This window comes from Herpailurus yagouaroundi, unplaced genomic scaffold, assembly GCF_014898765.1.
Source record: "Herpailurus yagouaroundi ecotype Mexico unplaced genomic scaffold, PumYag 100, whole genome shotgun sequence".
Classification (NCBI taxonomy): domain Eukaryota; kingdom Metazoa; phylum Chordata; class Mammalia; order Carnivora; family Felidae; genus Herpailurus; species Herpailurus yagouaroundi.
Window position 1 is genome coordinate 9,154,938 of NW_024412391.1, and position 16,271 is coordinate 9,171,208.

The 16,271-nt window shown below is 38.8% G+C and overlaps 1 protein-coding gene across 2 annotated transcripts in view; it reads right to left on the reverse strand.

Moving 5' to 3' along the window:
* TRIM24 (tripartite motif containing 24) overlaps positions 1 to 16,271 on the reverse strand; it is a 138,177-nt gene that overhangs the window by 23,562 nt on the left and 98,344 nt on the right. Inside the window, exons 8-10 of one of the 2 annotated variants that reach the window (XM_040471847.1) lie at positions 14,543 to 14,660; positions 11,646 to 11,812; positions 6,374 to 6,547 (exon numbers count right to left, since the gene is read on the reverse strand). In XM_040471847.1, the coding sequence (XP_040327781.1) occupies positions 6,374 to 6,547; positions 11,646 to 11,812; positions 14,543 to 14,660 (459 nt within the window). Of the gene's footprint in view, positions 1 to 6,373; positions 6,548 to 11,543; positions 11,813 to 14,542; positions 14,661 to 16,271 lie in introns of both variants that reach the window. The other variant, XM_040471846.1, reaches the window with a different exon arrangement.

Consider the following 16,271-nt stretch of genomic DNA (forward strand, 5'->3'; position numbering starts at 1 on the left):
TGGGGTTTCTATTCTATTCCATTGGTCTATGTGTCTGTTTTTGTGCCAATACCATGCTGTCTTGATGATGACAGCTTTGTAGTAGAGGCTGAAGTCTGGGATTGTGATGCCACCTGCTTTGGTCTTCTTCTTCAAAATTAGGCTATTCGTGGCCTTTTGTGGTTCCATATGCATTTTAGGATTGCTTGTTCTAGCTTCGAGAAGAATGCTGGTGAAATTTTGATTGATATTGCATTGAATATGTAGATAGCTTTGGGTAGTATTGACATTTTGACAATATTTATTCTTCCAATCCATGAGAACGGAATGTTTTTCCATTTCGTTATATCTTCTTCAATTTCCTTCATAAGCTTTCTATAGTTTTCAGCATACAGATCCTTTACATCTTTGGTTAGATTTATTCCTAGGTATTTTATGCTTCTTGGTGCAATTGTGAATGGGATCAGTTTCTTTATTTGTCTTTCTGTTGCTTCATTGTTAGTGTATAAGAATGCAACTGATTTCTGTACATTGATTTTGTATCCTGAGACTTTGCTGAATTCATGTATCAGTTCTAGCAGACGTTTGGTGGAGTCTATCGCGTTTTCCATGTATAATATCATGTCATCTGCAAAAAGTGAAAGCTTGACTTCATCTTTGCCAATTTTGATGCCTTTGATTTCCTTTTGTTGTCTGATTGCTGATGCTAGCACTTCCAACACTATGTTAAACAATAGCGGTGAGAGTGGACATCCCTGTTGTGTTCCTGATCTTAGGGAAAAAGCTCTCAGTTTTTCCCCATTGAGGATGATGTTAGCTGTGGGGTTTTCATAAATGGCTTTTATGATGTTTAAGTATGTTCCTTCTATCCCGACTTTCTCCAGGGTTTTTATTAAAAAAGGGTGCTGGATTTTGTCAAATGCTTTTTCTGCATCGATTGACAGGATCATACGGTTCTTTTCTTTTATTAATGTGATGTATCATGTTGATTGATTTGTGAATGTTGAACCAGCCGTGCAGCCCCGGAATTAATCCCACTTGATCATGGTGAATAATTCTTTTTATATGCTGTTGAATTCTATTTGCTAGTATCTTATTGAGAATTTTTGCATCCATATTCATCAGGGATATTGGCCTGTAGTTCTCTTTTTTTACTGGGTCTCTGTCTCGTTTAGGAATCAAAGTAATATTGGCTTCATAAAATGAGTCTGGAAGTTTTCCTTCCCTTTCTATTTTTTGCAATAGCTTGAGAAGGATAGGTATTATCTCTGCTTTAAACGTCTGGTAGAACTCCCCTGGGAAGCCATCTGGTCCTGGACTCTTATTTGTTGGGAGATTTTTGATAACCGATTCAATTTCCTCGCTGCTTATGGGTCTGTTCAAGCTTTCTCTTTCCTCCTGATTGAGTTTTAGAAGTGTGTGGGTGTTTACGAATTTGTCCATATCTTCCAAGTTTTCCAGTTTGTTGGCATATAATTTATCATAGTATTCCCTGATAATTGCTTGTATTTCTGAGGGATTGGTTGTAGTAATTCCATTTTCATTCATGATTTTATCTATTTGGGTCATCTCTCTTTTGTTTTTGAGAAGCCTGGCTAGGGGTTTATCAATTTTGTTTATTTTTTCAAAAAACCAACTCTTGGTTTCATTGATCTGCTCTACAGTTTTTTCAGATTCTATATTGTTTATTTCTGCTCTGATCTTTATTATTTCTCTTCTTCTGCTGGATTTAGGTTGTCTTCGCCGTTCTGCTTCTATTTCCTTTAGGTGTGCTGTTAGATTCTGTATTTGGGATTTTTCTTGTTTCTTGAGATAGGCCTGGATTGCAATGTATTTTCCTCTCAGGACTGCCTTCGCTGCCTCCCAAAGCGTTTGGATTGTTGTATTTTCATTTTCGTTTGTTTCCATACATTTTTTAATTTCTTCCCTAATTGCCTGGTTGACCCATTCATTCTTTAGTAGGGTGTTCATTAACCTCCATGCCTTTGGAGGTTTTCCAGACTTTTTCCTGTGGTTGATTTCAAGCTTCAGAGCATTGTGGTCTGAAAGTATGCATGGTATGATCTCAATTCTTGTATACTTATGAAGGGCTGTTTTGTGACCCAGTATATGATCTATCTTGGAGAATGTTCCATGTGTACTCGAGAAGAAAGTATATTCTGTTGCTCTGGGATGCAGAGTTCTAAATATATCTGTCAAGTCCATCTGATCCAATGTATCATTCAGGGCCCTTGTTTCTTTATTGACCGTGTGTCTAGATGATCTATCCATTGTTGTAAGTGGGGTATTAAAGTCCCCTGCAATTACCACATTCTTATCAACAAGGTTGCTTATGTTTGTGAGTAGTTGTTTTATATATTTGGGGGTTTCCATATTCGGTGCATAGACATTTAATATTGTTAGCTCTTCCTGATGGATAAACCCTGTAATTATTATATAATGCCCTTCTTCATCTCTTGTTACAGCCTTTAATTTAAAGTCTAGTTTGTCTGATATAAGTATGGCTACTCCAGCTCTCTTTTGACTTCCAGTAGCATGATAAATAGTTCTCCATCCCCTCACTTTCAATCTGAAGGTGTCCTCAGGTCTAAAATGAGTCTCTTGTTGGGGCACCTGGGTGGCGCAGTCGGTTAAGCGTCCGACTTCAGCCAGGTCACGATCTCGCGGTCCGTGAGTTTGAGCCCCGTGTCGGGCTCTGGGCTGATGGCTCAGAGCCTGGAGCCTGTTTCCGATTCTGTGTAACTCCCTCTCTCTCTGCCCCTCCCCCGTTCATGCTCTGTCTCTCTCTGTCCCCCAAAAAATAAATAAACGTTGAAAAAAAAATTAAATGAGTCTCTTGTAGTCAGCAAATAGATGGGTCTTGGTTTTTTTTTTTTTATCCATTCTGATACCTTTTTGTTGGCGCATTTAGTCCATTTACGTTCAGTGTTATTATACAAAGATATGATTTAGAGTCATTGTCATGTCTGTAGGTTTCATGCTTGTAGCGGTGTCTCTGGTACTTTGTCTCACAGGATCCCCCTTAGGATCTCTTGTAGGGCTGGTTTAGTGGTGATGAATTCCTTCAGTTTTTGTTTGGGAAGACCTTTATCTCTCCTTCTATTCTAAATGACAGATTTGCTGGATAAAGGATTCTCGGCTGCCTATTTTTTCTATTCATCACATTGAAGATTTCCTGCCATTCCTTTCTGGCCTGCCAAGTTTCAGTAGAGAGATCCGTCACTAGTTTTATCGGTCTCCCTTTATATGTTAGAGCACGTTTATCCCTAGCTGCTTTCAGAATTTTCTCTTTATCCTTGTATTTTGCCAGTTTCACTATGATACGTTGTGCAGAAGATCGATTCAAGTTACGTCTGAAGGGAGTTCTCTGTGCCTCTTGGATTTCAATGCCTTTTTCCTTCCCCAGATCAGGGAAGTTCTCAGCTATTATTTCTTCAAGTACACCTTCAGCACCTTTCCCTCTCTCTTCCTCCTCCGGAATACCAATTATGCATATATTATTTCTCTTTAGTGCATCGCTTAGTTCTCTAATTTTCCCCTCATACTCCTGGATTTTTTTATCTTTTTCTCAGCTTCTTCTTTTTCCATAATTTTATCTCCTAGTTCACCTATTCTCTCCTCTGCCTCTTCAATCCAACCTGTGGTCATCTCCATTTTATTTTGCAGCTCATTTATAGCATTTTTAGCTCCTCCTGGCTGTTCCTTAGTCCCTCGATCTCTGTAGCAATAGAGTCTCTGCTGTCCTCTATACTGTTTTCAAGCCCAGCGATTAATTTTACGACTATTATTCTAAATTCACTTTCTGTTATACTGTTTAAATCGTTTTTGATCAGTTCGTTAGCTGTTGCTATTTCCTGGAGATTCTTTTGAGGGGAATTCTTCCATTTTGTCATTTTGGATAGTCCCTGGAGTGGTGTGGAACTGCAGGGCACTTCCCCTGTGCTGTCTTGAATAACTTGCGTTGGTGAGTGGGGCTACAGTCAGACCTGATGTCTGCCCCCAGCACACCGCTGGGGCCACAGTCAGACTGGTGTATACCTTCTCTTCCCCTCTCCTAGGGGCAGGATTCACTGTGAGGTGGCATGGCCCATCTGGGCTACTTGCACACTGCCAGGCTTGTGGTGCTGCGGGTCTGGCGTATCAGCTGGGGGGTGGGTAGGCAAGGTGCACAGGGGTGGGAGGGGCAGGCTCATTTCGCTTTTCCTTTGGTGATCCGATTCGGGAAGGGCCCTGCAGCACCGGGAGTGAGTCAGACCCGCTGCTGGAGGGATGGATCCGCAGAAGCACAGCCTTGGGTGTTTGCGCAGTGCAAGCAAGTTCCCTGACAGGAACTGGTTCCCTTTGGGATTTTGGCTGGGGGATGGGCGAGGGAGATGGCGCTGGCGAGCGCCTTTGTTCCCCACCAAGGTGAGGTCTGTCGTCTGGGGCTCAACAACTCTCCCTCCCATTGTCCTCCAGCCCTCCCGTTCTCCGAGCAGAGTGGTAGCTTATAACCTTCCAGATGTAAAGTCCCACTTGCTGTCAGAACACACTCTGTCCGGCCCCTCTGCTTTTGCAAGCCACACTTGGGGGCTCTGCTTTGCCGGCGGGCTGCCGCTCCACCCCGGCTCCCTCCCGCTGGTCTGTGTAGCACACACCGCCTCTCCACCTTTCCTACTCTCTTCCGTGGGCCTCTCGTCTGCATTTGACTCCGGAGAATCCATTCTGCTAGTCTTCTGGTGGTTTTCTGGGTTATTTAGGCAGGTGTAGGTGGAATCTAAGTGATCAGCCGGAGGCGGTGAGCCCAGCGTCCTCCTACGCCGCCATCTTCCCCAACCTCTTCTCCAGGAAACATTTTAAAAACATCCTTAGAGTGTGTATCTACACATTAAACATAACAACTGGAGAAGAAGGGCGGGGCGCCTGGGTGGCTCAGTTAAGTGTCCGACTTTGGCTCAGGTCATGATCTCATGGTTCGTGGGTCAAGCCCCACATCAGGGTCTGTGCTGACAGCTCAGAATCTGGAGCCTGCTTCAGATTTTGTGTCTCCCTCTCTCTCTGCCCCTCCCCACCTTGCTCTCTGTCCATCTCTCTTTCAAGAATAAAAAAACATTAAAAAAAATTAAAAAAAAAAAAAACAACTGGGGAAGAGGGAAGGTACACGTTTGTGCACACAGAGTGTGCTAGGTGCTTTTGTACACATTAGCAGTCTCTGCACAACTCTGCAAGGGATTCAATATATAGCTGGGGCAAATGACATTTAAAAGATTAAACTTGCACAAGGTCACAAAACTCTTAGGAAAGTAAACAGGACTTAAGGCTACAATGCAGCTTGAGTCCTTTTCACCTCTCTCTACCAATGAAGCAGAGAAAGAAATGACTTATTTAAAAGCGTTTTTATTAAAATATTAAGAAAATTCTGTGCTATTAAAGCAAAGCTAAACTAATTATAACCACACACAAACACACATGTACTTTTTGAATAGAATTTTCACATCATTTGATTAAATGAATGTCAGAGAATTATAGAAACCACATCATATTCCTTATTTTCGTCTTGGCAAAAATATGAAACTGAAATCAACCTACAAGTATTAAGCTGGAAAGAGTGTTGACACAAATGCTTGAAGACAGAGAACTTTGACAAATATAACAAAATAGTGTCTTATCTAGAAAATATTTTTACCTGAAGACCTTAAGAATATAAATATTAAATCCTATTGGATTTAATATAGAACCTTAAAACATTCAATTTCATCAGATGTATAGGTACTCCATATTAAAACTATCAGTTTTTTTCTAAGTCTCCTTCAAACAATTTAAAGATTTCTCTTTTGCAGAATATAACCTGTATTTGTTAGAATTCTTCTTTTTTTTTTTTTTATTTAAAAAAAATTTTTTTTCAACGTTTTTATTTATTTTTGGGACAGAGAGAGACAGAGCATGAACGGGGGAGGGGCAGAGAGAGAGGGAGACACAGAATCTGAAACAGGCTCCAGGCTCTGAGCCATCAGCCCAGAGCCTGACGCGGGGCTCGAACTCACGGACCGCGAGATCGTGACCTGGCTGAAGTCGGACGCTTAACCGACTGCGCCACCCAGGCTCCCCTAGAATTCTTCTTAGTAAATGTAATGAACTCAGCTAAAAGCTGCACCTATGAGTATTGCCAAAAGTCATACCTATGACTCACTGATTATTCTGGGCCTTTAATCCAACTTAAGTGGATTTCTCTTGTTAATTATAAATCAGGACCCATTCTCTTAGCTTTGTCTCTATGTCTGTAATAAACTTGGTAACTCACACTTATTAAAAACAAAAAAACTTGCTCTTCATAACCATTGCTTTATTTATAGATTCAACATTATCTGAAAGCAGAGAAGCAGAACAAGAAGCTGAAGAGAGTAAATATATATACCTGTTTTATAGCTTGTTGAGCCAAAAAAGCCATCTGTAGTGGGTTGGGCTTTATAGTTTGCCTCGGCATGTTCTGGTTCGGTGGGTATCTCAGCTGTTGAGGATGTGGAGGAAGAACTGGTCCATTGGGTTTGGGGCTGTGATTTTGGAAATTTATCAAACGTGGAGGGGGTTGCTGGAAAAAAGAAATTAAACCATTTTAGTGACAGTCATCTCCTGAAAGACAAATTACAGAGAAGTCTGTAACTTTCAAAGAAAGAAAGCAACTCTGTCACAGACGAACAACTTATGAATACTACAACAAGGATGTGGGGGAAGGAGGCAGCCTTCCAGAATGTGTAAAGCTATGTGAAAAGGGGTTTCATTAGGAAAGAGCCGTGGGACAGGGGTTTCCAACTTTAAGTAGGTTATAATAGGACTGGATGTAGGCGATGTTAGGAAGTAGGGAAAATTTGTGTTAAGTATCCTTCTAAGTCCCTGATTTGCCCTCTTCAGACATCCTAAAATAATATGGTGGTTAAATACTAATCGCTAACATTTACTGAGCAGTTGTTACATGCCAGGCACTGCTTTCAGAGATTTCTATGAGAGAACTCATTTAATCTTCACAACACTCTTATGAGGTAGGGACTCTTTATTTTACAGAAAAGGAAATCAGGTTATAGAGAATTTATTTTTTATTTAAAAAAAAATTTTTTTTTCCACGTTTTTATTTATTTTTGGGACAGAGACAGAGCATGAACGGGGGAGGGGCAGAGAGAGAGGGAGACACAGAATCGGAAACAGGCTCCAGGCTCCGAACCATCAGCCCAGAGCCTGACGCGGGGCTCGAACTCACAGACTGCGAGACCGTGACCTGGCTGAAGTCAGACGCTTAACCAACTGCGCCACCCAGGCGCCCCAAGAATTTAAATAACCTATCCAAGATTAACAAAGGTAGTAAAAGACGAAGCTGGAACTTGAACTTAAGCACTCTAGCTCCAAACTCTTAACTGACAAATCATGAATAGTGAAAACTGTTAATATTTGAAAACTGGGACACCTGGGTGGCTCAGTCAGTTAAGGGTCCAACTTTGGCTCAGGTCGTGATCACACGTTTCGTGGGTGCGAGCCCCGCGTCGGGCTCTGTGCTGACCGCTCAGAGCCTAGAGCCTGCTTCAGATTCTATGTCTCTCTCTCTCTCTCTCTCTCTCTCTCTCTCTGTCTCCCTGCCCCTCCCTTGGTCACACTCTGTCTCTCTCTCTCAAAAATAAACATTAAAAAAAAAAAAAAAGGAATTAGTGAGTTTTAGATCTGAGGTCAAACCATATGCCATGCATTGTGATTAGCATTTTACGTGTGTTACTTCATTATGTCATTTGTAAAATGAGGACACTGAACATTAGAAAGCTTACGTAGCTTGAAAAAAGTCACGTGGCTAGTGAAAGGTGGTGCTAGAGCTTTGATCCAAATCTAGTTTGCCTCATCATTACCAAAATGCGTTCTGGTATTTAGCTGGGGGTTGATTAAGGTACAGATGAGAGGATGAAATTTCCCTAAAAGAAAATAGATTTCAAGTGGAAACCCTCCAAGGACAACACTAGTTGGTTACAGGACAGGGCAAGGGCTGGGAAGACAAGCCTACTTTGTGCATAAATGCTAGCCTTGGAAATTGAGATCTGTGTTCTAGAAAAAGGTAACCTTATATGCCAGTCTTCGTTTCATCATGAACCAATCCTACGGTTGGCAACTTATTGCGAAGCAAATACTTATTTTTAGGCGCTCTAAACTGTGAAGGAAGACAGCTATAAAGTGTAGCCCTGCCTTCTTTTTCAGCTTTTACTCTCTCATTTTTTGAATTTACTCTCCTTGCATGGGTAAACTGCTTCTCTTTCCCCTGTCTTACAAATTAGTTGGCACTGGGTTCACCCTCAGTAACTCTCAAGAGTAGCCAGCAATTACACACCCAAGAAAAACAGATTTAGATACTGTTTCAACACCAAGGGAAATTCTGTGGGTGAAGAAGAGAAAAATATTAGAGAAAATATCAGAACTGTACAGAAGCATATGCCTGAAGCCATAGCAATTCTTTCTAATTCTTAAAGTTTTGTGACTTGAAGGGTTTTATATCAGAGAAACGCAAACAGAAAACAGTTGGGCGATTACAGTGGAAATAGTACAAAACTTCTAAATTTATCTAAGAGATAATTTTTTATAAAGTGGAAAAGCACCTAAAATGGTCCTTAAGGAGAATAAAGGTAATCCTCGAAGCTCTTTGCTGCTCTACTCTCACAGTCCCAGCAAGAATGAGGTTTATATATTGATACAGTCAAGAAATGACACTTGATGTCAGAGTAATGTACCCTGTGAGAAGTCAGTGTGGGAATGGATGTCGACCCTACCATCAAGGAGCTCACAGTTTGATAAGACGTGAGGGGTTTTTCCCCCCTCTCCTAAACAGTTACAGTTGACTGCATTAGACAGGGAAGGCAACTTCGAAGAATAAGATTAGGAACTAGTTCTGACCATAAAAGAAAAAGCAAAGCCAGTGGTACTTTAATTAAATGGAATCACCTAATTTGCAAGAAAGATACAGAAGGAAAAACAGAACAGAGAAATAATTGAGCACTTTAGCAAACTAACGTATAATCTTCGTTACCCTCATCTGCACTCTAAGTACCTTCATTATTATAGGGTTTGACTGTATTCTAGGTCAGTAGTTCCCAACTGTGCATAACCATGAAGGATAGCAGATGTCCTTCTGACTCTTCAGGAAAATGAATGTTTACATATGAATGAGAGCATCTCCACAGCAATAAATCTGACTCAGGAGTAAGAGCCATTGCTGTGAATTATGTATTCAATAACATACATGACCACACTCAACAAACTGTGATCTGTCCACTGGAGTATAAAAAGATATACTGTATATTGCTAAATAAACAGAGATACACAGTCTATCAAGTTTGTACCACTTGGTCATAGAAGTGTGTATCCTATGTCTGTATCACCCAACTCTTTAACCACACAGATTATGTGGTTAATATTCAGAGGAAGAAGAAATAAGGAACTCTCATGCAAGCAATTTTTTAGAAGTAGTCCTTCAAATTTACCTGGGTCCTACAGACAGATGCAGAGTACGATCTGAACATGTCCACAAAGCCAGAGGCACACACGCACCTCCTCTTAGGCACACATTTCCCTACGCTTTACATGTAAATAAACTGGTAGAAAACAAAGTCTACAGCTGAGCAGGGCAAGCTTATGGAGGAGGAGAAACTGATGGCTGAAAAATATATGAGTATTTGACAGAGAACACATAAAAATGAGGGGTGAGAAGACAGAAAAACAACAGTGTGTGAGGTAATGACCAAAAGATATGAAGGTTATCTTATTTCTAAGTGGGAAAATTAGGTCACATAATGGAGATTGTGCATTATATAGATTATACAGCAGTAAATCCTAGAGAGGAAAAATAAGATCAAATGCAAATTTGAGATACGTAGGCTAAATAAAGTCTCAGAGATCACTTCTGTTTTGTCGCTGCTTAAATAATGAGTGACCAAGTCACACAGTATCTACTAACTGCTCAGTTCCTCACTTCTAAGTGAAAAGATAATTAACACAAATAATGGAGTTATCCTTTTTTTTTTTGCTTTAATAAACTATTAAATAAAAATCACTTTTCTATCTCCCACTTAAGATAAATATTAATCATGCAAATGCTTAGCACTAAGCGCTCAACCCTCTTCTCTTCACATTTATCTTTAGAAATATTTTGGTACTGTTTGAAGTCTACCTACAATATGTCGCTCTGCAGAGATAATGACAAAATTACTCAGTTTTCTTAAAATTCCAACTCTACCAGTTGAAACTCTTGGTATCTACAGTGTACAACTCTCTTCTCATGGAGCACTCACCAAAGACTTCTTAAATTCTTTGTTAATTACTTCTGTGAACATGTGGGTTAAAGTAAAGTTCTAGAGGAATAATCAATTTGGCATATTAAGTTAGGCATTTTAATATACCCCTGGATTTGACAAGCCTTCTTAATCAAATTATTAGAAAGCCATAAACCTCAAATAAATCAACTCAGGCCTTCACAGAAGCAATTTAACAAAATCACGATCTACATATGCCTACAACTTTCTTCAGGGTTGAAATAAGAGCCCTATGAAGACCAATTCTATGTTTTGCAAAATTGCTACAGAAAAATTATCATGCCATTTAAAATTGCTTTTTCATTAAGAACCACATTATATATTCCTCTTAGTGCTTGTAAAATACTAGTAAAAAGTTTTTTCTCTAATTAACTGGCATTTTTCCTTTTTACCAAATAATATAGATATTATGCCTGTTTCTCATTTTCTTGGGTTGAGAAAAAATTCTGAGCTAAGTCTTGTTCTCAAGTAGTTCTTCACACTTTGATACTTATTAAACCATGTTCTACTTCATTTGTGTCATTACTGTTTCATTACTTCAAATGCTTCTCAGAAATAGGAAGAGTACATATTAATAAATGTAAGTGTCAATAACAATTTGTATGATTTGATTAGACCTTATATTCCTTAGTAAACTTATTACGTATGCCCAGATCTAACTTGAGCAAGACGGTTAAACTACTTAACAGAGTGCATAAACTTCTTATCTTGAAAAACTGACTTAAAAGTAAATGGAATACTTCACATCTAGTAAGAATAAGAATGGTTCATGGAGTATCTGCTCAGAAATAAAGTTTGAAAAAGGTAGTTTTCTAAGGAACCATTCCACCCCACTTTTCTATTTGACCCTAGTTTCTAAGATGCAGTGTGGTTTTTCTAAAACACTGCATCCCCACAAAGAACAGAAAACTGAAGTATTAGTCATTCTGAAGCACTAATACAGGAATTATGCGTTACAGATTTACAAATTTCCTCATCAGTCATAGGCATGGGTTATTTAGGAATGCAATCATTTATCCTGTTATAATTTGAAGAGTAGATGAAAACAGATGTACCAGCTAAATAAACCATTAATTCCTTTTTGAGAAGGACTAAAAACTAGAAGCTAAATCAAGGATACTTAATGTGATAAATTTTTAACAATTCATATATGTAAATCACAAATGACAGATGTCTTGGTTATTTTAAGAGATGTTGAATACAATTGTACTATCATTATCTAAGTTAGGACAGGCCTGCTTCCAAATTTACCTGATGAGAGATGGAAGGTTGCTGGATGGGCCCCTGCATTCTAGGGTTTGGTAAACCCACAGGTGCTGGCCTCCGTTGCACCTGTTGCCTCTGAGCCATTACCTGTTGCTGCATATGCTGGAGTCGTAATTGAGCTAGGCTGATCTGTGTTGGAAACTTGGATAACTGGTTTGAAGATAAACCACCTGGTGGCTGTGAATTCTGTTCCACGACAGGATTCTGCTTAGGCATTTGTGGCTGGCTCTCTTTATCTTCAATTACTAAAGAACCTAATTAAAGAGAAAAAGTTAAGTTCTAAAGTTTTTCCGAAAGTGAAATAGCATATTTCATAAGGCTCTTTTTGCTGAACTTCAAATTGCCAAGAAACTTTTTCATCTCAGGAACACTTTACACTCTTAGAAATCAAAGGTCACAAAGAGCTTTTGTTTACGTAAGTTCTATCTATCAAATTTTCACATTTTAGAAACTATTAAAAACATTTTTTAGTTATTAACTCATTTAAAAATAACAAGCCCACAGTAACACATTTTTATGAAAAAATAACTTCACAAAAATTAATGAAGATTTACATTGTTTTAAGTTTTTAAAATCTTCACATGTCTGGTCTAAGAGCTGAACTCTCCAATTTGTTTCTGTATTGAATGTCATTATATGTTGTTTGGGTTGAAATTTATGAAGAAAATCCAGCCACACATAGACATGTAGTTGGGAAAAGTCCCATACAATATTTTGAGAACTGCTCTTGTATATCAAAATGAAACAAGTCAATCTGACGTTGGTTCTAAAAATCCCACAATGTATTTGATTCTTTAGAATGAACAATTTGTAATCTCTCAAGTTCCTTATACCTTCACGGCTCATACTACGTCAGCTCTCAGAGAATACTGTGGCTCACAACTACACTTTAAAAAAAAAATTTTTTTTTTCAACGTTTATTTATTTTTTGGACAGAGAGAGACAGAGCATGAACGGGGGAGGGGCAGAGTACACTTTTAGAATTTAAAGGTGCCTCTAGTAGGTCTGATTACAGCATAAGGCAAAGCTTGACTTCTTCAACAGACTCAATTTCTGATTTATTAAGCATAAACATCCTAAAAAAATATGGTCATCATTCATTAAATACTCATTGCATGTTAGGTAATGTGATAGTAGATCTATGTATATTCTTGTTAAAGTCCTTTTTATAGATAAGGGATCTAAGGCTCAGAGAGACTGAGTAAATTACCCAAACTCACCGAGACATTAATTGAATGTTGACATAGATCAATATTTTCCCTCTGTACTCTTCTAGAAGACATTTCTCAGAAGCCACGGATAACACCAAGTCTGGGAAACTTGAATCCTTCTTAGAATATTTAAAATGTAAATCTCATTGTAAATGGTAATTTACACAGCTGTAAGTGATGGCTCTGAGAAGTCTTACCGTAAAGGATATTGTTTAACCTTATTATAGGAATTTCACAAATAGGAGATGCTGTTTTTATTTTGTTTTTGCTGATGCAGACATACCTAAAGCTATATACATTTATGTATATAGTTACACATTTTACTTATGTCTACATCACGAGGTTTATGCTGTAAGTTATATGCTTGTAATTACATGTATTTCTATACATGACTACTTGTATAGATATATAACTTGTGATTCATAACTTCTGTATTGCTGAATCTGTGGTGGTTTGGTGAGGTAGGTAAGAGATAGTTACTTAGAAACACACTTTGTATTAAGATGCTGCTTTTTAGTAAGACAGGTCAGAGTGTGTGTGATTCCAGCTGCCTGCTACCTATCAATAAATACATTGCTGCACGCACTTCAAAACTGAGCTACAGGGGTTAACTTATCACTATCCTTTTTGTTCTTTTGTATGGATGCGATCTGTGTAAGCTTATTGCTTCCTTTCTTGATGTGTTAGGAGAGCACTGGCTCTCTCCAGCCATTTCTTCCTTTCCTACCTAGAATCGAGCTGAGGGTATGAGAGACCAAACATCTTTGATGATTTTGAAACATAGTCTGTGAGCCCAAAAAACTGTCATCAAAGGGAATATACTGAGGCTGATGAAGAATGTACAGGGAATTCTTAAATTTCTGTTTCTATAGTTTCCATGTGAGAAATTAAGAAGAAAAGCAAAAAGTGAAGACTTTTTCTACTATTTGAGTTCCTAATCTTACCAAAATGACAGTCTCCCTCTGTGATAATTTGGTGGGCTCTAATACTAAAAACTGGGGCACTTTTCTGTGTGCATGTTACATTTCAATTAGGAAGTTTAAAAATACGTTATTTCAGGGTGCCTGGGTGGCTCAGTGAGTTGAGCGACTGACTTCGGTTCAGGTCATGATCTCACAGCTCATGAGTTCGAGCCCCGTGTCGGGCTCTGTGCTGACAGCTCGGAGCCTGGAGCCTGCTTCGGCTTCTGTGTCTCCCTCTCTCTCTCTGCCCCTCCCCCCTCGCATTCTGTCTCTGTCTCTCTCAAAAATAATTAAACATTAAAAAACAATGTAAAAAAATATACAGTTATTATATAAAAGGTGGAATAAAAGATGAGAAGTCTTCCTTAGCAAGATCAAGCAAATGAACCTTTAGGTGCTCCATGACTGGGTATAAGAAGTAAGCCAATATGAGAAATACTATCTTAACAGAACACATTCCACATAACAAAAATCCTGTATCAATGGCAGTTATGAGTCAGAAGTTTTATTACCCCATTGTGATAAATCTATAGTTAACAGTAAAAGCAATATTCTATGGAAAAAAGAACTTCTAAATTCCCAAGTCTAGACATCCTGTGAGTCAATATTAAGGATGTTTCATATTATCCATTTATTTACATATGTGTATTTATACTCAGGCATGTGTTACAAGATACACACGTTAAAAAAATACTGGCAAAAATTCCATGTCTTTAAAATAAGGTAATCAAAACACTTTGATAGCATTATCATAATCATTAAGAGCTCCAGAAACAAATGGCACTTTGAGGAAACGGACATAATGGCCTACCTAAATTGATAATATTTTGAGCCCAGAAACTAGGATCACAGTGAAACTGGATGGTATTGTTGGTCACTGGGGAAGCATCACACCTTGCTCGAAGGAGGTGCCGTAACCGGTATGTAATCTAGGAGAAAGGAGAGACAACTAAACATCAGTATCTTTCATCAGGCAAATAATTTATTAAGTTCCCAGGGAATACACAAAAAAAGTCATTTCTGGTATGTATGCTGATACAAAACAGGTAATCATATAGAAGCTATAAAATATGGATACACAACATGGTTTTCTTTCTAAAACGTTAAGTTTTGAAGTATAATTTAGTTACCTATACTGTTGAATACAAAACTGAAAAGTATCTTCAAGTGATACGTTAAAGTGAGTTTTTTTTTTTAATTAATAAAAGTTTAGAGAAGCACCAACTAAATATCTGTAAAATAAACTTTAACATATTTTGCTCTTTTATTATACTTATGCTTTTAAAGAAAGTTTCAGGATTTGGATTAAGGGGCTAATGAGTTATGGAAAATACAGATTAATCTGTGCTCAGGAGATGTAAGTACAGCTCACATCTAGGCTGCTAGTGGGATGGCTCCCCTTGCTCCTATGTTTTGAATCTCATGTCATTACACCACACCACCCACCTCCTTCCACCCTGTAGTCCTCAGTGAACACTTGGACCTTCTCTCTCAGCCCTTGAAGAATTTAGCTCCTGGCTCACTATCACCATCTCCAACATCACTCATCATAATTCTTAATGATTTTAATATCCAACCAGCTGATCCTTCTTTCTAGCTCACTTCCTCTGGTGCCCAGGTACCCATTATCCTATAAACCTTAAAGGCCCTATAAGCCTTTGCTCTTATAATTTTTCCATGTCCTTCAATCTCACATTACCATTATCCTTACCCAGCTTAAACCCCAGGGTCAAGCACCATAATCATCTCCTTGCATATACCCTCAATACCTGTTTTTCTCACATACTCCATCAAATATACTCCCATCTCTCTCCTCAACCTTGGTCACCAAACAAAACAAAACAAGCAACCCTGGTTAAATCCAGCTTTTGCCTAAATATAGCTGGACTGATAAAGGGAATGATCACTTCAAACACATGACAATTTACTTCCGGTATGCCCCTAAGGGTGACTGGCTAGCATGTGACATTCTTTTGGTACTTTACTTCCCTACTCTCCTAAGTAACTGTTCAACTTTTCTTCTCAAATCTCTAGCACCCTTCCTCCCCCATTGTCAATCTCAGCTGATGATTTTGCTTCCAATTTTACTGAGAAAGCAGGAACAATCAGGGACCTTCTACAAATTCCCACCACTTGTGAGTATTAGTGTTCCCTCCAGTTGCAATGTTTCTAGAGCAGTCCTTCCACTTGTGCAACAGCACCCAACCCTTCTTGCCTACTCACAGACACTGCTCAGCAACTTTCTTCCCTCTCCTGTATCACCTAGGCTTCCCTTTTACTGGATCACTCCCATCGACAGAGAAATGTTTTAACTTTTCCCAGCTAAAAACAAAACTCTTGGCTCTTTTTCTCTTGCCGTCAACTGCCCCGTTTTCCTGCTTTTTACAGCAAACTCTTAAAAAACTCATCTATTTTTACTGTGCCCTGTTCCTCTCCTCCCATTCTTTTCTGAAACCACTCCTTCACTTGGCTTTCAGCATACTATACCCTCATGGTTTTATCTTTATTTTACCAGCTGCTACTTTTGGGGGCCACTGAGA